General features: G+C 51.4%; 2 protein-coding genes across 3 annotated transcripts; both read right to left on the reverse strand.

The window, feature by feature from the left end:
• Positions 1–5,154: 5,154 nt before the first annotated feature.
• SPEF1 (sperm flagellar 1) lies at positions 5,155–9,408 on the reverse strand. Of its 2 annotated transcripts, XM_050745236.1 has the most exons (8): positions 9,139–9,408; positions 7,355–7,466; positions 6,833–6,989; positions 6,589–6,628; positions 6,384–6,444; positions 6,066–6,189; positions 5,861–5,964; positions 5,155–5,620 (listed from the first exon to the last, which is right to left on the reverse strand). In XM_050745236.1, exons 1-8 carry the CDS (start codon positions 9,245–9,247, stop codon positions 5,296–5,298), a joined length of 1,032 nt encoding a protein of 343 aa, XP_050601193.1. In that variant the 5' UTR covers positions 9,248–9,408; the 3' UTR covers positions 5,155–5,295. The 2 variants fall into 2 exon arrangements, with proteins under 2 accessions (XP_050601193.1, XP_050601194.1); XM_050745237.1 differs by having other exon boundaries at positions 5,155–5,964; positions 9,139–9,406.
• Positions 9,409–12,328: 2,920 nt separating this feature from the next.
• On the reverse strand, positions 12,329–14,609 carry CENPB (centromere protein B). Its single transcript, XM_050745222.1, has one exon. The coding sequence runs from the start codon at positions 14,587–14,589 to the stop codon at positions 12,781–12,783; it is 1,809 nt and encodes a 602-aa protein (XP_050601179.1). The 5' UTR covers positions 14,590–14,609; the 3' UTR covers positions 12,329–12,780.
• Positions 14,610–23,863: the final 9,254 nt, after the last annotated feature.

Below are 23,863 nucleotides of genomic sequence, written 5' to 3' on the forward strand. Positions count from 1 at the left end.
CCTCCTGGATTCAAGTGATTCTCTTGCCTCAGCCTCCTGAGTAGCTGGGATTACAGGCTTGTGCCACCACGCCCAGCTAATTTTTGTATTTTTAGTAGAGATGGCGTTTTGCCATGTTGGCCAGGCTGGTCTTGAACTCCTGACCACCTAGGCAATCCACCCACCTAGGCCTCCCAAAGTGCTGGGATTACAGGCATGAGCCACCATGCCCAGCCTCATCTGCTGATTTAAATGTTAACCTTAGGCCGGGCGCGATGGCTCACATCTGTAATCCCAGCACTTTGAGAGGCTGAGGTGGGTGGATCACAAAGTCAGGAGATCGAGACCATCCTGGCTAATAAGGTGAAACCCCGTCTCTACTAAAAATACAAAAATTAGCCGGGTGTGGTGGCGGGCACCTGCAGTTCCAGCTACTCGGGAGGCTGAGGCAGGAGAATGGCGTGAACCCAGGAGGCAGAGCTTGCAGTGAGCTGAGATTGTGCCACTGCACTACAGCCTAGGCAACAGAGCGAGACTCTGTCTCAAAAAATAAATAAATAAATAAATAAATAAAGTTAACCTTAGCCAGGTGCAGTGGTTTACGCCTGTTTGCCCAGCACTTTGGGAGGCCAAGGCGGGCGGTTCATTTGAGCTCAGGTGCTCAGGTCAACATGGCGAAACCCCATCTCTACTAAATATATAAAAATTAGCCAGGCATGGTGGGTTGTGCCTGTAGTCCCAGCTACTCAGGAGGCCGAGGCACAAGAATCACTTGAACCCAGGAGGTGGAGGGTGCAGTGAACTGAAATTGTGCCACTACACTCCAGCCTGGGTGACAGAGCAAGACTCTGTCTCAAAAATAAGAGTACGACAAATGTGCATGTTTGTTTATAGTCACATAAAGTCATTCTGGAAGGATACATAAAAACTAAAGATAGACGTTCCCTATTAGAGATGTGCTGGGAACAAGAAAATTTTTCACTTTTTATGTGTTTTTTAAAAATCATATATATGTTTTATCTATTGAAAACATTAAGTAACAAAGTTTCAATAACCTTGCATGCCTTCCTCTCCTGTAGGGTTGTGAACACTGGAGGGAACAAATCATATTTTATACTCACTTTTGTATTCCTGGTATTTAGTACGTAGTAGGTACTCAATAAATATTAGAGGAAAGAACAAATGAATGAACCAGAAGATAGCGGATTTAGTGTCAGTTAGAGAGAGGAGAGGGGCCAAGCACTGTAATCCCCAGCACTTTGGGAGGCCGAGGCAGGAGGCTCACTTGAACATAGGAGTTGGAGACCAGCCTGGGTAACAAAGCGAGATCCTGTCTCTACAAAAAAAAAAAAAAAAAAAAAAAAAAAAAAAAAAAAAAAAAAGACCAGGTGCAGTGGCTTACACCTGTAATCCCAGCACTTTGGGAGGCCGAGGTGGGTGGATCACCTGAGGTTAGAAGTTCGAGACCAGCTAGATCAACATGGTGAAACACCATCTCTACTGAAAATACAAAAATTAGTTGGGCGTAGTGGCAGGTGCCTGTAATTCCAGCTACTGAGAAGGCTGAGGCAGGAGAATCGCTTGAACCTGGGAAGCGGATGTTGCAGTGAGCCGAGATCATGCCACTGCACTCCAGCCTGGACGACAGAGCGAGACTCCGTCTCATTAAAAAAAAAAAAAAAATTAGTTGGACATGGTGGTATACACCTGTCTTCCCACCTGTTCAGGAGGCTGAGGTGGGAAGATTGGTTGAACCTGGGAGGCCAGGGTTGCAGTTAGCCAAGATTGTGCCACTGCACTCCAGCCTGGGCAACAGAGTAAAACCCTGTCTCTAAAAAAGAAGGGTGTTATGGCTGGGCGCCACCGGCAGCTCACGGCTGTAATCCCAGCACTTTGGGAGGCTGAGGCTGGTGGATCACCTGAGGTCAGGAGTTTGAGACCAGCTTGACCAATATGGTGGAACCCCGTCTCTACTAAAAATACAAAAATTAGCCAGGCGTGGTGGCACGTGCCTGTAATCCCAGCTACTGGAGAGGCTGAGACAAGAGAATCACTTGAACCAGGGAGCTGGAGGGTGCAGTGAGCCGAGATCGCACCACTGCACTCCAGCCTGAGTGACAAAGCAATACTCTGTCTCAAAAAAAAAAAAAAAAAAAAAAGAAAGAAAAAATTTTTAAAAATTTAAAAATAAGGGAGTTATTATCTTATCTAATGTAATCACAAAAGTTGACATCCTATCACATTTGCTGTATTCTACTTATCAGAAGCAAGTCATTAAGTCCAGCCTATATTCAAGGAAAGGGATACACATGGGGGTGACGACCAGGAGTCAGGGATTACTGGGAGCCACGTTAGGAGCTGTCTACCACAAGGAGGAAAAAGCAATGGAAGGATGAAATCTAGGATGGTGGTTATATCTGAGTGGAAGCAAGGGGGAGATGCAAGAAGCACATGGCAGGTGTAAGTTATTTGTAATAATTCCATTCTTGGGGCAGGAGGTGGGTTTATAGGTGTTCATAAGTGAGTTGATTATGGACAAATGGGGAGAGAGTGTCATGAACAAAGGATTATATTTAGTCCCATTCAGTAATATTTAAAATATTCAATAATAAATGAAATAAAAATTGCTGACTACTCCTGACCTTGTTCTGAGCCCCATCCACGCGCTCCACCTGGTCTTAGGTTAACACTGGCTCCACCTGACCCTCCACTTGCCCTGAACTAACCATTAGCCCTTCACACACACTGACCCTTGCTCTAGCACCATGATCTCTCCATAGTCTGCAACGTACCCCCAGAGTTCTATTTTCTGAAACTTTTATCCATGTAACCTCACCTGTAGGCTGCTATATGTAAAGCTAGTAGGAATGGCTGATGGAGTGGCCCAAGGACCAGGAGACAGGGCAGGCTAATAGTTCTGCCTTAGCAGTAGCACTGTGGGCCCAGAATACAGGTTTGATGACTGGTGTCACAACCTCACCTGTTGGCCTCCTGCATGGCAGAGGCTGGGCCAGGTCCTGAAGGTTCTTCCTCTTTGAGGCCTCTGCTCCTGGTATCCAGATATAGCTAAGTCTGTCTCTGAGAAGTGCACCTCTGCCACAGCACCAGGCCTGTAACTCCCTTGTTGGTAGCAGATTATCAACTCTCTCCCTTCCTGGCTTTGATGAAGTAAGCTACCATACTAGAGATGGCCATATGTCAAGGAAATGACAGTGGCCATCAGCCAACAACCAGTAAAACACTAAAGCCTCTAGTCTGACAGCCCACTAGGAAGTGAATTGAGTCAACAACCAAGTAAGCCTGAAAGCCTAGATCCTTCCCCAGTTGTGCCTTCAGATGAAACTGCAGTTCTGGTTGGCCCTTTGCTTCCAGCCTTGTAGGAAAGAAACACTGAAGCAGAGGACCCAGCCAAGCCTTGCCTGGACTCTTGACCCACAGAAAATGTGAGATATAATAATAAGTATGTGTTGTTCTAAGCTGTTAAATTGGTGGTAATTTGCTACATAGTAAGGGCTAACTTGTATAGGTTCTTTTCAATTCTTTTGCTATTACAAAGAGTGCTCCTATAGGCTAGATATGGTGGCTCATGCCTGTAATCCCAGCACTTTGGAAGGCCAAGGCAGGTGGATGATTTGAGGTCAGGAATTTGAGGCCAGCCTGGCCAACATGGTAAAACCTGTCTCTACCAAAAATATTAAAAATTAGCCAGATGTGGTGGCATGTGCCTATAATCCCAGCTACTTGGGAGGCTGAGGCAAGAGAATCGCTTGAACTCAGGAGGTGGAGGTTGCAGTGAGCCGAGATCGTGCAACTGCACTCCAGCCTGGACGACAGAGCGAGACTCCATCTCAAAAAAAAAAAAAAAAGAAAAAACAAACAAACAAAAAGAGTGTTGCTATGAACGTTGCTGTTACATGTCTCCCACAACACAGGACACAAGAGGCTAGGTTTCCCTTGGGTATGTGCTGAGTATATGCCTAGGAACAGAATTGTTGGATCTCAGGATGTTTGTTTTGTTTTGAGACAGAGTCTCATTATGTTGCCCAGGCTGGAGTGCAGTGGTGTGATCTTGGCTCACTGAAACCTCTGCCTCCCAGCTTCAAGCAATTCTCCTGCCTCAACTTCCCAAGTAGCTGGGATTACAGGTGTCTGTCACCACGCCTGGCTAATTTTTTGTATTTTTAATAGAGATGAGTTTTCACCATGTTGGCCAGGCTGGTCTTGAACTCCTGACCTCAAGTGACCCACCCGCCTTGGCCTTCCAAAGTGCTGGGATTACAGGCCTGAGCCACCACGCCCCGATGGATCTTAGGATTTACAAATGTTCCACATTACTGGTAGTCAGAAAACCATTAAAGTTAGGGTCACGCCATGGCTGTAGTGTGTGGGCCAGGGTTAGGAGTAAAGCTTGGCCTCAATCCATTGAAGTTGGGATCATCTGTGGGCAGGGTTGGAGTTGTACAGGAGTAGGGAGGACAGTCCTACAGAGGGCCGGGTTAGGGGTCATACATAGGGTTGACCGTGAGTGCGTGGCAACATTTGGGAAGAATCTGAAACCTGGGTTTGAGGTTGGGTTTGGACAAGGTTGGAGAACACTGTGAGGGTGGGTTTGGGGGTCAATCTAAGGCCAGGGTTAGAAGTTAGGCTGTGGCGGGGTGCGGTGGCTCACGCCTGTAATCCCAACACTTTGGGAGGCCAAGGCGGGTGGATCACGAGGTCAGGAGATCGAGGCCATCCTGACTAACATGGTGAAACCCTGTCTCCACTAAAAATACAAAAAAAAAAATTAGTCAGGCGTGGTGGCGGGCACCTGTAGTCCCAGCTACTCAGGAGGCTGAGGCAGGAGAATGGCGTGAACCCGGGAGACGGAGCTTGCAGTGAACTGAGATCTCGCCACTGCACTCCAGCCTGGGTGACAGAGCGAGATTCCGTCGCAAAAAAAAAAAAAAAAAAAAAAAGTTAGGCTGTCATCCTGCCCATAACCTGACCCCTGGTGATATCATCAACCTACCAAGCTGTGGCCACACAGGACCCAGCCACCCACAAGATGAGATCCACTCTGGGTCCAGAAAGCTCTTTCACTCAAGGCGGAGGTGGGGAGATCGAGGACAAGGGAAGCAGAAACTCGCTCCCCTCAGAGATCAATGCAGAAAGAGAAGGCAGGCACAGGAAATGGAACAGAACACTAACTTTAATGGGGCAGCCCTGAGCCTTATCCTTCAAACCTTCCCCCTCAGTACTCCGTGTGCGAGGAGGGAGGGGCGACTGCTACAGGCACATCGTTGATGTCCTCCCTTCTCCTGGCGATCCCACTCCTCACCCTTTCCTCTCCAGCTGCTGCGGTCTCCATCGCCGAGGTGGGTCCCAGGTAAGCTCCCAGGAGGGGCAGGGGAGCCCCTCAGCGACCCAGGGCAGATTCCCCCATGGCTGAGGGCATGGGGAACTAGCCCGGGTGGAGACGCAGCCGTCCTCGGAGCTGCGCGGGTACCTGATTCTGGGGGTGTGGACAGAGCCAGGGGACCGCCCCCCAAGGCCCAGCGCGGGGGGCTGTAAGGCCGGGCCCGAGGTGTTGGACACTGCTTTGGGGGGCAGGCTAGGTCTCTGCACGTGGCTTCTGGGCTCTGGAAAGCGGTCCATTCTCCTGACCCGGATGGAGTGGGAGGAGGCGGCTCAGTCCCGGGCCTCCGCTCCCAGAGTTCCTGTCCCACCTCCTCCCACGCTCACCCATCCCAAGGAAGGAGGGCACTCGGGCCCCAAGAGGCTCCTGAGAGCAGCGGGCTCCGCCCTCCCAGTGGTCTGTCCATCGGTGGGCGGGTCGGGCGCGGAGTCGGGGCTCTGGCGGGTACCGGAGCGTCCCCGCGCGGCCCGGGCAGCCGCTCACCGCTGCTTCCGCTCTGCCTGCTGGAGCCGCCGGGAGAGGTCTTCGATCCGCACGTTCTTGAGCTGGAGCAGGTGCTCCAGGCGCCTTACCTTCATCTGCAGGACCTAAGCCGCGCCGCACAAGGGTCAAGTCCGGCGGCCTGCTCCCTCCTACCTGGCCTCTGCTAGCCACGACTCCCTACCCGCAGCCTTCCTAGACCCCTCACCTGCACGGTCTCCTGCGAGGCCAACAGCTCCTGCTCCTTTTCAGCGATCTGGAGGACGAAGCTCGGGTCGCCCTGCAACGCCTGGTTATACGCCGGAGGCCGAGGCGCCGGCGGCCGTACCCCGCTGGGGTGGGAAGCAGCTTAGCGGAGGCTTGGACCTCGGGCCCTACACTCACCCTTCCAGTGCCCTCGACCAGGCCTTCCCTTCTCCCCCTCTAGCCCCTTTCGTGCCTCAAGCTCAGCCTACCCTGCCCCCCAACCCCAGCTGTGTGCAGAGATCACCAGCCTGATGAAGTCGGGAACTCCCAGCTTCTTTACCTGAGCTGACCCTCTCCCTGGGGGTCCAGGGCACCTTCACCTCGGGCCTTCTGGGATAAACCTGAGACAAGGCAAGTGGAGGAATGACTGTGCTGGAGTCTCACTTTCCTGCTTCCCTGGCCCCAGTTCCACTCTCACAAGCGACAGGAAGAAGGACAGAAGGAAAGCTCCACTGGGGAGGAAGAAATGGAAAAGGCCACCTTACCCACATCCATGTAGCCACTGCCATCCTGGGGAGCCAGCTCCTGAAAGAACCCCGGGGTCCGCTGTGAGCCCAGGCTCAGTCATCCCCAAGGAGCCCTATGTCCCTTCCACCGGCCCCCAGGCCAGACTCTATTAGCCAAGCACCCCTCCCCCACACTTATCACCCAGGCTGGCCTTTCTGTGGTCCGGGGAGTGCCCCCCACCCAGCCCCCAGAGCAGTGGGAGAAGCTCGAGCGGGGTGGCACCTGTAAGGAGCCAGTGCCCTGCTTCCTGCGCCTCTGCCTCTCCTCCAGGCGCTGCCTCAGCGGTATAAGCACCAGCTCCACCACACCTGGGGCGCACTCTGCGATCTTGCGCATCACGACATCCGGTACTGAAAAGTTCAGCCTCTTCAGCACCTTCCTGAGGGGTAGACACAAGGATAGCTGATTGGGTCCTGGGGAAATGAAGCGAGGGGACGGGGGGAGAGGGAAGGGGGCATGGTGGTTGCAGTTCTGAGTGCACAGCCCTGGGGGAGTGGAAGGGCATTGCATCTGAGCTTCCTTGTGTGGGTGTCCCGAGGTTCCTTGCCTCCTTCCGAATAGAATAGTCTTTTCATTTTGTAATCGGACGAATTCTGTCTGCGTTGACCCTCCCCACCCTGCCACCAAAACAGCCTCAGCCTGGGCAACCAAGACCATAGGAGATGATGGGGCTGGGGTAGTCCTTCCTGGGAACCCAGGGTGGGGGCTAGAGATTCCCACTCCTGCACCCAGGTATTCTGTTACCTGTTCAGATGACCCCAGTTGCTGAGTTTCTGCTGGAGAGAGTTGGCGGGGACATAATTGTGCATCTCCACCATCTTGGGGAAGTAAAACTTGATGACCTCTGCAACTAGGACTGAGGGAGAGGGGAGCAGATATGGAAGGTGGGGGCATGGGTAAGGAAGGAAGAGGGGAGAGAAGGTAGGTGGGAGAATCAGGCATGGCAGAGCAGTGGAACCCAATGGAGGGGTGGAGATGCAGAAAGGGGAAGGATAAGGAGGGAGACAAAAACATTAAGATTAGTCATAGGTAGAGGAGACTAAGTCTCCAGCATACCTCAGAGGAGCTGCATCCCTTCCCCATGAATTTAGGAACGGGAATACTGAGTCCCTGGTCCTCTAGTAGAGAATGAGTCAGCCAGCGCAGTGGCTCACATCTATAATCCCAACATTTTGGGAGGCTGAGGCAGGCGTATCACCCGAAGCCAGGAGTTCGAGAACAGCCTGGCCAACATGGTGAAACCCCATCTCTACTAAAAATACAATAATTAGGCCGGGCGCGGTGGCTCAAGCCTGTAATCCCAGCACTTTGGGAGGCCGAGACGGGCGGATCACGAGGTCAGGAGATGGAGACCATCCTGGCTAACACAGTGAAACCCCGTCTCTACTAAAAAATACAAAAAACTAGCCGGGCGAGGTGGCGGGCGCCTGTAGTCCCAGCTACTCGGGAGGCTGAGGCAGGAGAATGGCGTAAACCCGGGAGGCGGAGCTTGCAGTGAGCCGAGATCCGGCCACTGCGCTCCAGCCTGGGTGACAGAGCAAGACTCTGTCTCAAAAAAAAAAAAAAAATACAATAATTAGCTGGGTGTGGTGGTGCATGTAATCCCAGCTACTTGGGTGGCTGAGGCAGAAGAATCGCTTGAACTTAGAAGGTGGAGGTTGCAGTGAGCTGAGATCATGCCACTGCACTCCAGCCTGGGCAACAGAAAAAAAAAAAAAAAGAGAGAGAGAGAGAACAAGTCTCCAAGAGAGGCTTTCAGGAGCCCAGGGAATTCACATGGATGCATGATACACACACACACACTCCAACACCACAGTTCCAGGAGAGTAAAAGAGTCACATAAGCAGAGACACATGTGATAAGATCTCTCTACATATAGATACATAGGGCAGAATGTGTAGACACATAGAACAAACACATGCTAGGCACACATGTAAAACACACATAAACAGAAGCACAAAAAGCCACATATGCACACAGCCTCCCCAAATATAGAGATGCACAGAAGTACTTGACATGAGATGACAGGTAAGTATTTGTGTCACTGAGACCCCAGGAGACATTCCTAGAAACACAAACACCTTCACAAGCACAAAGAAACACAAGCACACAAACCCCCACAAATACAGGACTAAACATGTCAACACACATATGAACACACACATGTGAACACACACATACTCAGACTCCCACAAGTCAAATATAGAACACATAGCAATGAGTGAGCACATACAGAAATGCACAAATAAATATGCAGACACATATCTTAATCACTAATGTCCCTGGAGGGAGTTAGAGGCACATCCCCCCACATGCACGCAGGATAGAACATGTAGACATACATATATGGGCACACATCGTTCACACACAGATGCAAATAGAAAACAAGCACACACGTCTACAATCTGAAGTCCCAGGAGACAGATTCCTCCCCACCCCTACACGCACACAAACACAAAGAGTTTGCACAGAGACCCATCACACACGAACATACAGGGCAGAACATGCAGACACACAGGGGCACACACCTCCATCACTAAAGTCCCGGGAGAGGTTTCGCTTGGGCCGGGACAGAGGTATGTTGTCTACCCACAGGTACAGCTGGTGCAGCGCCTCCTCGTCCACGTTGCTCGCCATTGGCGTCCTCAAGGCCTGGCCGCCCCAGCGGTGCCGGGTCCAGCCCCAGCCTCACGACCCTTCAGGCGCTTCCTTTCTTGCCACTGCAGAAGCCCGTAACTGCCTCTGCCTGCCTAATCCAGAGACTCACGTCCCAGCTGGGAGCGGCCATATTGTTTTCTGAAACCATGGAAACCATCCCCTGCCTCGCCTGGGAGCAAAGACTTCTGGGAGTTGTAGTTTTATCCCCTCCCCGCTACCTCCTCTCAGGCCCAAGCTTTGAAAAGGCGGTTAGCTGTGCTTTTCTTCTTCCCAAGAAAGCATCACTTCTGTGCCCACGCCACCTGCTGACCAGTCACTCACCCACTTTGGGACCAGCCAAAGCCAATCAGACCCTCAGAATTCCTGCATCTGCACACCTAGGGTGGGGATTCCCCTTCTTGGCCCTTTAGCCCTTTAGTCCCAAATGAAGGGAGCACTCCAGTGTTTGTCAGCTTTATTTGGGGGTGCACTGTTGATAATCTGCCACCCAACTGGATTGCGTGGTACAACTGCTTCCTGCTTCGTCCCTCTCCAAAACTCTATGCTCATGGGGTCATCGCCACTCGCCGTTCCCAGCAGTGTTCTAGTGGGGTATTTAATAGGTAACCCAGACTCCCAGGGAGAACACCAGAGTTCAAGGCCAGTACCTTGGGCAGGTCATTTAACTTCTTAACTCCATTTCCTCCTTTGTGAAATGACGATGGTTCTCACTTATTTGTCCCAAACCCCTCATCTCCCATCAATGAGCTAGCTATTCTTCCATGGATTAGAAATTCATTTCAGGCAGGGCACAGTGGCTCACGCCTGTAATCCCAGCACTTTGGGAGGCCGAGGTGAGCAGATCACCTGAGCTCAGTAGTTCGAGACCAGCCTTGCCAACATGGCAAAACCCCGTCTCTACTAAAAATGCAAAAAAGTTAGCCAGGTGTGGTGGCGGGTGCCTGTAATCCCAGCCACTGAGGAGGCTGAGGCAAGAGAATCGCCTGAACCCGGGAGTCAAAGGTTGCAGTGAGCTGAGATCGTGCTATTGCACTCCAGCCTAGGTGACAGAGCGGGACTCCATCTCAAAAAAAAAAAGGAAAGAAAGAAAGAAAGAAAGAAAAAGAGAGAGAGAGAGAGAGAGAGAGAAAGAAAAGAAAGAAAGAAAGAAAGAAAGAAAGAAAGAAAGAAAGAAAGAAAGAAAGAAAAGAAAGAAAGAAATTAATTCATTGCAGTACCCAGTTTCATTCCAAAACAGCACTACCCTTAGGAGGGTTAGGAATATGGGTCCCTCCTTAGTGAAGAGGTACTTCTAGAGTCAGGATGGGAAAACAGCTTGACTAACCGCGTGGCCTTGGGCACCTGATCAGACCTCTGCCTGGTTTCTCTTGGCTTTACCTACCTTATAGGGGCTTTGTGAGCATCTAAAGCATTTAGCACAGAACAGGGCCCCTATTAGTATCAGCTGGTACTATCATTAATGAGACAGTCTCAGTTCCAGCAAGAAGTGTTCTTTTTCACAGGAGACAAATGGAAGTAATTCGCCTTGTTGGAACCTGCGGTGAGGGAGCTGGGTTAAACAGGAGCACCTGGGCAAGCAGGCCATGCTCCCTCCTGCTCACTCCAGAGCAGGTGGGGCTTACTTGTAGCTTTCTGGTCTCCAACTCCAGGGTTCGGATTTGGGGTGGGAAGGTGGTGGCAAGGGGGATCCCAACTACTTTTTGTTGTCACTTCAAAGTCCTCAAGGCCTGGAGGGGATTCCTGAATGCCAGAAGTGCAGGCCAAGAGTAGAAGTCACACCGATTTCTAGTTTTAAAGTCATATATAGTGGTGTTGATTTTCCACAAGGGGCAATAACCAGGGCATGCCAGGGACAAGAGATGAACTGGATACTCCCCCATTAACATTCCCAGTGTTGGCAGAGAAACTTGGTGGTGAGGGCGGGCTGGGGCTGGGAAGGAAACACAGAAGTGATGTGCCAGCCTCAGGTGAGGTGGGAAAACCGGTTTGGGGCCCAGAGCTGCCAGCCTTGCTTAAGCCCAGGCCTTCCCCTGGTTGGAACCGCTGGGGCCTCAGTGAGGAAGGGGTAGGGAGGGGCTGGCTCTGAAAGGAAAAAGGGTAGGATCAGCAAAGGGACCTGACCTCACCTTTGTACTGGGGCCCCCCTGGAAGGCACTGCACAGGGAGTGACCAACTCATTCTCTGCCTCTTGGGGCTGCAATCTGTTCCTAGCAATTTCACCTTCCTCCTGCCACTGTGCCCAGAGGTGGCCACCAGGCTTGGAGATGCCAATCACTGAAAGGCCTAAAGGGCTCTCTCTTAAGGCACCAAAGGTAAACCAAAGGTGCCCTATATGCCCCTCCAAACTCCAATCTGGACCCCAGAAGCTGCTCCAACACTCCTTTCTGTCCTGACTTCACTCCTGCAAAGGCCTTCAAACCAGCCTCCGTAGGCCTAGTCCCCATGTGCATATTGATTTGCCCCCAGAGACTGATGGCTCCCTCCCTCCTGCCCCAGCCAAGTGATCCCAAGCTTGAGGTCTCCTCCTGCCCCTCTTCGGGTCAGGGCCACCCTCTCCACTTGCCTCCATGTCCCACCAAAGCAAGGACCAAAGGAAGCCAGGACAAATATGTCCCCCAAGACAGACGCAAGCCCAGACCATGAAGGATGCACCCTTGGCTGTTAAAATGTTCACCCCCACAAAAGGGGAGTGGACAGATTTATTGAAATCAAACTGGGAAAGGAGCAGCTGGATGGCTGGACTCTGGGCCCAGCCCCAGGCCCCTCTGCCCAGGATGGGACCCTGCCAGAGAGGGAGGAGAGGCATGGGGCCTGCAGCTGCCCACAAAAGGGAAGCGCCCATTGTCACTCCCATGGTGGGGGACCTCTTGGAAACCTCCAATCTGGAGAGAAAACCAAGGGCCAAAGTCACATGGACAGGGCCAGAGAAAGGGACTGGGGAGGTGGAAAGCAGGCAGAAGCAGGCTCAGGAGCCCGTGGTGAGTTAAACTGTGCTTCTCGAGGCGGCCCGGGGGGTGGGGGTAGGGGCTGCCAGCCTTGCAGGGGGCCTGGGCTGCCAGCCTTGCAGGGGGCCTAGGCTGGACCTTCCTCTGGAGCCCTTCCCAGAATGGCTTTGGGGTCCCCCCCGCACCAAAGACCTGGTGGCAGAGGGGAGAGGCACTCTCCGGCCGGGAACCTCCAGGGCCCACCCCTGGCTGCTGCTGTGGTTAGTCCACTGAGGGCACGGTGTGGTAGCACCGGACAGCTCCCCACCCGCCCCACCTGGTCCCCTGAGCCCAGGGCCAAATGGGGAGGAAAGAGGATTCTGAGAAAGAGGCAATAAGCAGGCAGTGAGGCTGAACTCAGCCCCCGGCCCAGCCGAGGTGACCAGGCCTGTTGCAGGGCCAGGGGAAGCATTACTAAAGGATCTGGGGCTCCACACTCTGGCTCCATGCACAGCGGGTGCCCAGAGAGTCCTCTGCCCTGGGGTGGTGCTGCCAATCTAGGTTGGGGGCACAGCTAGGTCCAGTGACTCAGCTTTGATGTCCAAGACCCCGAACTCCCGCCTGCCTGGCATGGTTCTTCCTGGTCACGTGAACCAGATCGTGTTCCAAGTGGAGGATGTGGCTCTGGACGCGGTCGTCAATGGGGAAGGAGGTCAGGTACCTCTTGACCATGGCGAAGTAAGCCATGGCCTCCCCAAAGCTGGGTACAGGCACCTCATCACCATCCTCCTCATCATCATCGTCATCTTCATCTTCATCATCCTCTTCATCGTCCTCCTCTTCCTCACTGTCCGAATCAGAGTCCTCCCCACCTTCCAGGAAATGCAGAGTAGGGCACTGGGCCTCCTCCTGGGTACCATAACCCCCGAAGCTGCCACCGGCCTCCACTACTCCCTGGGCCCAGTCCTCAGCCTCCAAGCCCTCAGAGGAGCTCTCCTCATCTTCCTCCTCTTCTTCATCACTGTCATCAACATCACCCTCCTCCTCTACCTCCTCTTCCTCCCCCAATTCCTCTCCTTCCCCTGCTTCCTCCTCCTCCTCCTCTCCTTCCTCCTCCTCTTCCTCTCCTTCACCCTCCTCCTCCTCCTCCTCTTCTTCCTCCTCCTCCTCTTCCTCTTCCTCCCCCTCGCTCTTGAGGGAAGTGGTGATGGTGGCATTAGGGCCACCCCCAAAGCCAGCCTCACGAAAGCAGGCGGCTATGTCCGAAGGCTCCACTGCCTGCCAGGCGGCAGCCACAAAGTGCAGGGCCTCCGTGAGACCCAGCTGCAGGCCTGAGCGATCCTGGCCCTCTAGCGCGGCCATGGCCTTGAGCAGCATGGCCTGGCGGTAGTGGCCCTTCACCTGCTGGACCACTCCCCTCTCCAGCGGATGCACGGTGCCCGGCGGGAAGAAGGCCAGCTGCACATGCCGCAGGCCCGAGGTGTCCAAAGACTGAGCAGCCAAGCGGCCGGCCAGCAGTAGGACCCGGCGAGACTCTGCAGCCATTCGGGTGTCCAGGGCCTTCAAGTACTTGGCCAGGGCCTGGGTAGTGACACCACCCTTAGAGTTGGCGGTGTAGTCGCAGGGCAGGCCGGCTTGGCCTGCGCGAGGCTTGGCCGACTTGCCGGCCACCAGCGGGGGCAGCTTCTCGCTGCCATCGGCATTGGCGCACAGCAGGACGCTCAGGCGCTGGGTGGCTTGACGCGGCCGTCCGTCGCCTCCGCACAGCCCCGCGGCCTGGTCGGGCAGAAAGTCGTACCATAGACTGGTCTCGGTGGCGCTGAACACGTCCTGCGAGGCGTAGCCCTCGGCCACCGACGGCGGCTGCTCCTCCCGAGCGCGCCAACCAGTAGTGCTCCCGCCACTGCCCTCCGAGGGCACCGCGGCCGGGCTGGCAGGCGCCGCCGGGGTGCGGGGGGCAGCGTTTCGCGCGCGGGCGCGGGCCACGCCGCTGCAGGACACCACGCCGTGGCGTCGGCGGAAGCGGTCCAGCCAGCCGTTGGAGGCGGTGAAGTCGTCCATGCCCAGCTCCTCGGCTATGCGCAGCGCCTTCTCCTTGAGGATGATGCCCTTGACCGGCAGGCCGGCGGCGCGGATCTGCTGAAACCAGGCGATGAGCAAGCCCTCGAGCTTGTCGTAGGGAGACAGCTTGTTGGTCTTGCGGCAGGTGGAGGCCACCCCGTACTTGCGCTCCGACGCCAGGATGGCGCGCTTGTTCTTCAGGATCGTGCTCAGCGTGGACGGCGGGATGTTGAAGCGCCGCGCGATCTCGCCCTTGCGCAGGTCCGGATTCTCTTCCACCTCCTGGATGATCCGTGACTTCTCCCGGAACGTCAGCTGTCGCCGCTTGGGGCCCATCCCGGCGCGCCCCCCGCCCCGGGGCCCGGCGCCGCCGCCGCCGCCCCGGGGCGGGGGGCCCGGGCCCGTGGCGGGGGGCACCTGGCGGCCTCTCCCGCGCGCCCCGCCCGAGACAAAGCGGCTCGCGGGCGCGGCGGCTGGGCGACGACCCGGCCGGGCCGGGGGCACCTCCGGGGGCGCCGGCGGGCGCGTCGCCGGGCGGAGGGCGGCAGGCGACGGGCGCAGGCGAGGGCGGACGGCGCGGGCGCGGAAGGCAGGAAGTACCGCGGCGCGGGGAGCTGGGAGCGCGGCGAGCGGGGCGGAGCGGGCGGAGCGGGATCTCGCGGGAAGCGTGGGGACGCCCGGCACCGCCTCCCCGCCCTCGGCGCCCACCCCCTTCCCGCCGCCAGGACATACCGCGCGGGGGCGCTGCGGCCTGCGGGACCTTCCAGTGCTGCGGCCTCGGGCGACCCGGCAGCGACGCGGGCGGGGACGCGGTGCATCGCTACTGCGCCCGGCGGTCAGCGACTTGCGGCTCAAAAAGGATAAGAAACAGGGTTTTTTTTTTTTTTTTTTAATTAAGGTAAAAAAACCCACTTTTTTTTTTTTTTTTTTTTTTTTGCGGAAACTGAAAAATTCAAGAAGTTGAAAAACGCCTTTCACATCACCTAGAGAGATGCACAGGTAACATTTTGATACATTTCCTTCCAGTCTTTTCTCTAGACGCATGTAGTTTTCTTTTTTAAAATTTATTATATAAAACTGGCATCAGGCTGTATAGACTGTATATCTGGCATCTCCTGCTGTTTTACCTGGCATCAAGTAGTGAGAATTTTGCCATATCGGTATCATTGCCAACACGCTTTTTAATGATTGTGTAGCTTTCCAACTATGAATGAACACTAGCGTATGTAACCTATTGTTACACCCTTAAGTTATTTTTGTAATCAACATTACAGTTGTAAATCTATTTGATGGTGCTAATGACATTTTTAAAGTTCTAGTAATCCCAAAACCCACAGATAAACACTCATAACATCTTGGTGTGTCACTTTCTGGGCTTTTCCATGCATATAGCCATAAATATATGTGTTTGCACTTACAGAAATAACATCATGGATGTATGTAAGTGTGAATCCCTGAAGCCTCCCTCTCCTGCAGCAAAACATTAAAATGCCAAGCTCTTAAAACAATGAACGGGCCGGGCACGGTGGCTCACGCCTGTAATCCCAGAACTTTGGGAGGCCGAGGCGGGTGGATCACGAGGTCAGGAGATCGAGACAATCCTGGCTAACACGGCGAAACCCCGTCTCTATTAAAAAATACAAAAAAATTAGCCGGGCGTGGTGGCGGGCGCCTGTAGTCCCAGCTACTCGGGAGGCAGAGGCAGGAAAATGGCGTGAACCCAGGAGGCGGAGCTTGCAGTGAGCCGAGAACGCACCACTGCACTCCAGCCTGGGCGAAAGAGCGAGACTCCGTTTCAGGAAAAAAAAAAAAAAAAAAAATGAACGTATAGCTGTGTGTTTTTGTTTTGTTTTGTTTGTTTGTTTTGGTTTTTTTTTTGTTTGTGTGTGTGTGTGTGTGTTTTGAGATGGAGTCTTGCTCTGTTGTCCAGGTCCAGATTAGAGGTCAGTGGTGCGATCTTGGCTCACTGCAAGCTCCGCCTCCCGAGTTCACGCCATTCTCCTGCCTCAGCCTCCGGAGTAGCTGGGACACGGGTGCCCGCCACCACACGCGGTTAATTTTTTGTATTTTTAGTAGAGACGAGGTTTCACCGTGTTAGCCAGGATGGTCTTGATCTCTTGACCTCGTGATCCGCCGGCCTCGGCCTCCCAAAGTGCTGGGATTACGGGCGTGAGCCACCGCGCCCGGCCAACTGTGTTTTTAAAAATCTCTTAGGGCAGCACCAAGGGGAACTCCAGCAGTTGGCAGAGAGGAAGGCTGTGACCCAGGGGGACAGGCTGAGGACCTAGGGCTGGATAAAGTTGTGGGTGAGTGTAGACAAAGAAGAAAAGAGGACCAAGGACAGTGCCCTGGGTCCTCCAAGGTTAAAGGCTCAAGAAAGAGGCCAGGTGCAGTGGCTCACGTCTGTAATCCCAACGCTTTAGGAGGCTGAAGCAGGCAGACCACCTGAGGTCAGCAGTTCAAGACCAGCCTGGCCAATATAGTGAAGCTCTGTCTCTACTAAAAATACAAAAAATTGGCCAGGTGTGGTGGCACTCACCTGTAGTCCCAGCTATTTGGGAGGCTGAGGCAGGAGAATCGCTTGAGCCTGGGAGCCGAGGTTGCAGTGAGCCAAGATCATGCCACTGCACTCCACCCTGGGCAACAGAGTGAGACTCCATCTCAAAAAAAAAAAGAAAGAAAGAAAAAGAGAAGGAAAGAAAGAACCAAATAGAGACTCTTGAAGTGGAGGAGCCCGTGAAGCAGGAGAAAAACCAGGCTGCTGTGGCATTCTGGAAGCCAAAGGAAGAAAGTGTAACTTACTGCTGTTTTAGTGCAAATTTCCGTTTTCATGTTTCTTGGCCGTTTGAATCCTGTGAATTTTCTAGTCATATCCTTTGACCATGTGTTTGTCTTTTTCTTGACTTTTAGGAGCTCTTTACATGCTCTGAAGAAAAAATCTTCATTAAGTATGTGCAAATGTTTTCTCCCAGTCTGCCACTTGTCTCACTTAGCTTAGGGAATCTTTTGGATATGAGAAAATTTTAATCTTCAATCTGTCAATTTTTTCCTTATTGCTTCGGGGTTTTGTGTCTTACTTAGAGAGGCCTTCCCTATCCCTGAGATATAAAAGATATTCTTTTAATCTCAAGGTCCAGAAGAACACGGGGAGACTTTTCCAGAGCACTGCTTGGCCCAAGAGGAGTGTGTGGTCACTGGACAAAAATGAATCTAAGATTACCTGGATGAGAGCTCTTTGCCATGCGTCTTTTCTTTCTTTCTTTCTTTCCTCTCTTTCCTCTCCTTCCTTCCTTCCCTTCTTTCTTTCTCTTTTCCTTCCTTTCCTTCCTTCTTCCCTTCCTTCCTCCCTTTCTTCCCTTCTTTCTCTCTTTCTCTCTTTTCCTTCCTTTCCTTCCTTCTTTCCTTCATTCCTCCCTTTCTTCCCTTCTTTCTCTCTTTCTTTCTCTCTTTTCCTTCCTTTCCTTCCTTCTTTCCTTCCTTCCTTCCTTTCTCTTCCTTTCCTTTCCTATGGCCCCTCTTTGGTGCCATACAAAGGGCGTTGGCACAACCACTTCCAGGATAGAAAAGAAGCCACGCACATCATATGCTGATAGCATAGCCACTTCCAGATACCTCGTCTACCCTTTGCCTATAGCAGTGCATGGGGCCCATTTCCATCCCCTCTCAAGTGACCATTTCCCCCAGCAATCCATCTGAGGCCCTGGGATCCCCCACCTCTTTCTGTAAGTCCCAGCTTTCTGCTGTTAGGACTGTTTGGGAAATCCATAACTCACCTTCTCTTCTTTTGGTCCAGGCTGCCCTTCAGGCCCCTCAGCAAGCTTTCCATTCTCCTTTTGTTTGTTTATTTGAGACAGGCTCTGATTCTGTCACCCAGGATGGAGTACAGTTCCACAGTCATAGTTCATTGCAGCCTCAGACTCCTCAGTAGCTAGGACTACAGGCATGAGGCACCATGCCTGGCTAAGTTTTAATTTTCTTTTTTTTTTTTTTTGAGATGGAGTCTCACTGTTGCCTAGGCTGGAGTGCAGTGGCGCGATCTCAGCTCACTGCAACCTCCACCTCCCTGGTTCAAGTGATTCTCCTGCTTCAGCCTCCTGAGTAGCTGGGATCACAGGCATGTACCACCACACCCGGCTTAGTTTTGTATTTTTAGTAGAGACAGGGTTTCACCATGTTGGCCAGGCTAGTCTCAAACTCCTGACCTCAAGTGATCCGTCTGCCTTGGCCTCCCAAAGTGCTGGGATTACAGCTGTGAGCCACCTCACCCAGCCAAAAACTAAATGAATAATAAATAATAAAAATAAAGAAAAAAAATTGGCCGGGCGCAGTGGCTCATGCCTGTAATCCCAGCACTTTGGGAGGCCGAGGCGGGCGGATCACGAGGTCAGGAGATCAAGACCATCCTGACTAACATGGTGAAACCCCGTCTCTACTAAAAACACAAAAAATTATCCGGGCGTGGTGGCGGGCACCTGTAGTCCCAGCTACTCGGGAGGCTGAGGCAGGCGAATGGTGTGAACCTAGGAGGCGGAGCTTGCAGTGAACTGAGATCACGCCATTGCACTCCAGCCTGGGCAACAGAGCGAGACTCCGTCTCAAAAAAAAAAAAAAAAAAAAAATTAGCTAGGCATAGTGGCTTGTGCCTGTAGTCCTAGCTCCTAGGGAGGCTGGGGTGGGCGGGAGGATCACCTGAGCCCAGGAGCATGAGGCCGCAATGAGCTGTGACTGCACCACTGCATTACAGCTTGGGTAACAAACTTTGTTTTGAAATAAAGGAAGAAAAGAAAGAAAGAAGGAAAGAAGGAAGGAAAGGAAAGGCAGAGATTGCAGTGAGCCGAGATTACGGCACTGTACTCTAACCTGGGTGACAGAGTGAGACTCCATCTCAAAAAAAAAAAAAAACTTTATTAAGATATATTTCACAAAGCATACAATTCACCATTTAAAGTGTACAATTCACCGATATGCACAACTGTCACCACAGTCCATTTTGGAATATCTTTTTTTTTTTTTTGAGACCAAGTCTCTGTTGCCCAGGCTGGAGTGCAGTGGCTCAATCTTAGCTCACTTCAACCTCCGCCTCCCAGGTTCAAGTGATTCTCCTGTCTCAACTTCCTCAGTAGCTGGGATTACAGGCACATGCCACCACGCCTGGCTAAATTTTTGTGTTTTTAATAGAGACGGGGTTTCGCCATGTTGTCCTGGTTGGTCTCGAACTCCTGGTCTCAAGTGACCCACCCGCCTGGGCCTCCCAAAGTATTGGGATTACAGGCACGAGTTACTGTGCCTGGACAACATTTTTATCACCTTGGAAAGAAACCCCATACACTTTAGCTATCATCTCCCTATCCCCTCCGCCCCGCCCTCAGCACCCACTAACCTACATTCTGCCTATAAGTTTGTTTCCCTGTTCTGAACATTTTATATGGATGGAATCATGTGTCTTTTATGGCTGGCTTGTTTCACTTAGCGTCATGTTTTCAAGGTTTACCTGCGATGCAGCATGTATCAGTACTTCATTCATTTTTATGGCCCAGTAGTGCTCCATCGTATGGCTTTATGACATTTTGTTTATCCATTCCTCAGTTGGTGGACATTGGGGTTCTTTCCACCTTTTGGCTATTATGAATAATGCTGCTATATACATACATTTATTTGCATGTTTTTGTGTGGCTGTATGTTTTCATTTCTCTGGGGTATATACCTAGGAGTGGAATTGATGGATCTTATGGGATCTCTATGTTTAATCATTTGAGGAACTGTCAGAAAGAACATGCACTTACATTTTTAAAAAAATGTTTTTCCCTTCTTTTCACAGGTATTGAAACATGCAGTTTTAATTAATCAAAAAAGACCAGACAGCCAGGTGCAGTGACTCACGCCTGTAATCCCAGCACTTTGGGAGGCCGAGGCAGGTGGATCAGCTGAGGTCAGGAGTTTCAGACCAGCCTGGCCAACATGGCGAAACCCCGGTCTCTACTAGATATATAAAAATTAGCCAGGTGTGGTGGCGGGCGCCTGTAGTCCCAGCTACTCAGGAGGCTGAGGCAGGAGAATCGCTTGAACCCGAGAGGTGGAGGTTGCAGTAAGCTGAGATCGTGTCACTGCATTCCAGCCTGGCTGACAGAGCAAGACTTTGTCTCAAAAAATAATAATAATGATAATCAAAAAAATTATACCTGTTCTTTGAAAAATATTTTACAATACAGAACATTTTGAAGATAAAAACATTTAATCAACTTTATTTCCACCACTCAAAGAATATCCTTGTAGGATATTTTCACATGCATATTGTTTTTTTTTAATTTAATTTTATTTTTTATTTTTATTTATTTATTTTTGAGACGGCGTCTCACGCTGTTGCCCAGGCTGTAGTGCAGTGGCGCAATCTTGGCTCACTGCAAGCTCCACCTCCCTGGTTCATGCCATTCTCCTGCCTCAGCCTCCCGAGTAGCTGGGACTACGGGTGCCCGCCACCATGCCCGGCTAATTTTTTGTATTTTTAGTAGAGATGGGGTTTCACTATGTTAGCCAGGATGGTCTTGATCTCCTGACCTCGTGATCCACCCGCCTCGGCCTCCCAAAGTGCTGGGATTACAGGCGTGAGCCACCGCACCCGGCCATGCATATTGTGTTTAATGGGACTACACTTGGCATAATATTTCGTAGCCCATATTGTGAACATCTTTTCATGTCAATAAATAGCTACATCAGTGAATTTCACACTTTTTTTTTTCTTTTTGAGACAGGGTCTTGCTCTGTCACCCAACCTGGAGTCAGTGGCTCAGTTACTGCTCACTGCTTCACTGCTGCCTCAGCCTCCCAGGCTCAAGCAATTTTCCCACCTCAGCCTCCAGAGTAGCTGGGACTATGGGCGCCCACCACCATTGCAGGCTAATTTTTGTGTGTGTGTTTTCTTTGCTTTTTTTGAGACAGAGTTTCACTCTTGTCACCCAGGCTAGAGTGCGATGGCGCAATGTCAGCTAACTGCAACCCCTGCCTCATGGGTTCAGTCAATTCTCCTGCCTCAACCTCCCAAGTAGCTAGGATTATAGGCGCCAACCACTACACCTGGCTAATTTTTGTATTTTTAGTAGTGACAGGGTTTCACCATGTTGGCCAGGCCAGTCTCGAATTCCTGACCTCAGGTGATCCACCTGCCTGGGCCTCCCAAAGTGCTGGGATTACAGGTGTGAGCTACTGCACCCGGCCTAAGTTTTGTATTCTTTTGTACAGACAGAGTTTCACCATGTTGCCCAGGCTGGTCTCGAACTAATGAGCTCAAGTGATTCTTCCTCCTTGGCCTCCCAGAGTGCTGAGATTATAGGCAATGAGCCACCGCCCACACTTCTTTTACTGTAGGAACCTTTTGTTCAAAAGTCCATTTGCTATGATCTCAATATGTAGTCTTTCAATAATGAACAATTATTGAGCCCCTACCAAGCAGGCATCCCCACCCGACTGCAAATTCTCCTTAAAGGTTGCAGGTATTGCACAATACAGAGGAATCAACTCCCCTATTGAAGACAATAACTCAATGAACATACATCTCTGTGTACTTTTATCATCTCCTTAAGAGAAATGCTGAGAAGTGGGATATTACGGTCAGAGGCCAACTTTGGTCTTGAACCTATGCAAGGTTCTGGGAGCCTGGGAGAGAGGTAAATGATTTGGTCCTTGTCCTTAAATAGCCCAGTCAGCTTGAGGAGATGGGATTCAAGAAAGGGAAAAGGAGATTTCAATACTTAATGCTACTGGGCATGGTGGTTCATGCCTGAAATCCCAGCACTTTTGGAGACTGACGCGGGTGGATCGCTTAAGCCCAGGAGTTCAGGACCAGCTTGGGCAACATGATGAAACCCAGTCTCTCCAAAAAATACAAAACTTTGCCAAGTATGGTGGCATGCGCCTATAGTCACAGCTACTCGGGAGGCTGAGGTGGGAGGGTTGCTTGAACTCAGGAGACAGCGGTTGCAGTGAGCCAAGATTGTAACACTGCACTCCAGCCTAGGTGACAGAGAGAGACTTAGACTCAAAACAAAAACAGAAAACAAACTTAATGCTGTGCCTCCCATCAGTTCCTCCCTAGGAATTCATCTTGTAGATAGCACACAGACACATAAGGGCATACTTATTGCATCATTGTAAAAGCTAATATCCTAAATATTCAGCATTAGGGGCTTGAGTAAATATATATTGTTATGGTACTAATATGGATCCATCTCCAAGTAAGATGAAGAAAGGTATAGAGCAATGGTTTTTATTTTTATTTATTTATTTATTTTTGAGACAGAATCTCACTTTATCACCCAGGCTGGAGTGCAGTGGCACGATCTTGGCTCACTGCAACCTCCACCTCCCGGGTTCAAGCGATTCTCCTTCCTCAGACTCCCAAGTAGCTGGGATTACAGGCGCACGCCACCATGCCTGGCTAATTTTCATTTTTAGTAGAGACGGGGTTTCACCATATTGGCCAGGCTGATCTCGAACTACTGACCTCAGGTGATCCACCTACCTTGGCCTCCCAAAGTACTGGGATTACAGGTGTGAGCCAGCATGCCAGCCTAGAACAATGTTCATATGCTGTTTGTATATTCTTTAAAATACAGATGGATTTACGCTTGTAAAGATATAGACCTGCAGCCACTAGCCCTAAGTGGCCACTGAACTATTAAATTAATTTATTTTTATGTTTAGAGTCAAAGTCTCACTCAGTTGCCCAGGATGGAGTGCAGTGGTGGAATTATAGCTCACTGCAGACTCAAACTCCTGGGTTCAAGCTAACCTCCAGAGTCACTTGGATTGTTTGTTTGTTTGTTTGTTTGTTTGTTTGTTTTTGAGACGGAGTCTTGCTCTTTTCACCCAGGCTGGAGTGCAATGGCGCGATCTTGGCTCACTGCAACCCCTACCCCCCAGGTTCAAGCAATTATCCTGCCTCAGCCTCCTGAGGAGCTGGGATTACGGGTGCCTGCCACCAGGCCCAGCTAATGTTTGTGTTTTTAGTAGAGATGGGTTTTCACCATGTCGGCCAGGCTGGTCTCGAGCTCCTGACCTTGTGATCCACCTGCCTCGGCCTCCCCAAGTGCTGGGATTACAGGTGTGAGCCACTGCGCCAGGCGAGTTGCTTGGATTATAGGCAGGGGCCACCACACCCGGCTAAGTTTTTAAAAAATGTTTTGTAAAGACAGGGTTTCACCATATTGCTCAGGCTGGTCTTGAATTACTAGCCTCAGGCAATTCCCCTGCATCAGGCTCTGGAGTTGCTGGGATTACAGGTGTGAGCCACAGTTCCAGCACTATTGAGCCCTTTAAATGTTGCAAGTACAAATTGAGATGTGCTGGGGGTGTAAAATGCATATTAGAGTTTGAAGACTTGGTATCCGAAAAAGTATGTAAAATATCTCAATAATTATATATTGATAACATGTCAAATAATATTTTGAATACATTACATTGAATAAAATATTACAGTAATTTCATGTTTCTTTTTTATTGTTTTAAATGTGGCTACTAGCATATTTTAAATTATGTATGTGGGCCAGGCACAGTGGCTCGCCTGTAATCCCAGCACTTTGGGAGGCCGAGATGGGTGGATCACCTGAGGTCAGGA

Source organism: Macaca thibetana, chromosome 10, assembly GCF_024542745.1.
Source record: "Macaca thibetana thibetana isolate TM-01 chromosome 10, ASM2454274v1, whole genome shotgun sequence".
In the NCBI taxonomy this organism is placed as follows: Eukaryota; Metazoa; Chordata; class Mammalia; order Primates; family Cercopithecidae; genus Macaca; species Macaca thibetana.

Bases quoted from the DNA above. Each gene is read 5' to 3' on its own strand.
- SPEF1 (XM_050745236.1), bottom strand. From the start codon at position 9,247: ATGGCGAGCAACGTGGACGAGGAGGCGCTGCACCAGCTGTACCTGTGG. The intron at 7,467-9,138 runs GTGTGTGCCCCT...CCTCTCCCTCAG, and splicing joins CCGGGACTTTAGTGATGGAG to TCCTAGTTGCAGAGGTCATC. The intron at 6,445-6,588 runs GTAAGGTGGCCT...GCCTTGTCTCAG, and splicing joins CAGTGGCTACATGGATGTGG to GTTTATCCCAGAAGGCCCGA.
- CENPB (XM_050745222.1), bottom strand. From the start codon at position 14,589: ATGGGCCCCAAGCGGCGACAGCTGACGTTCCGGGAGAAGTCACGGATC.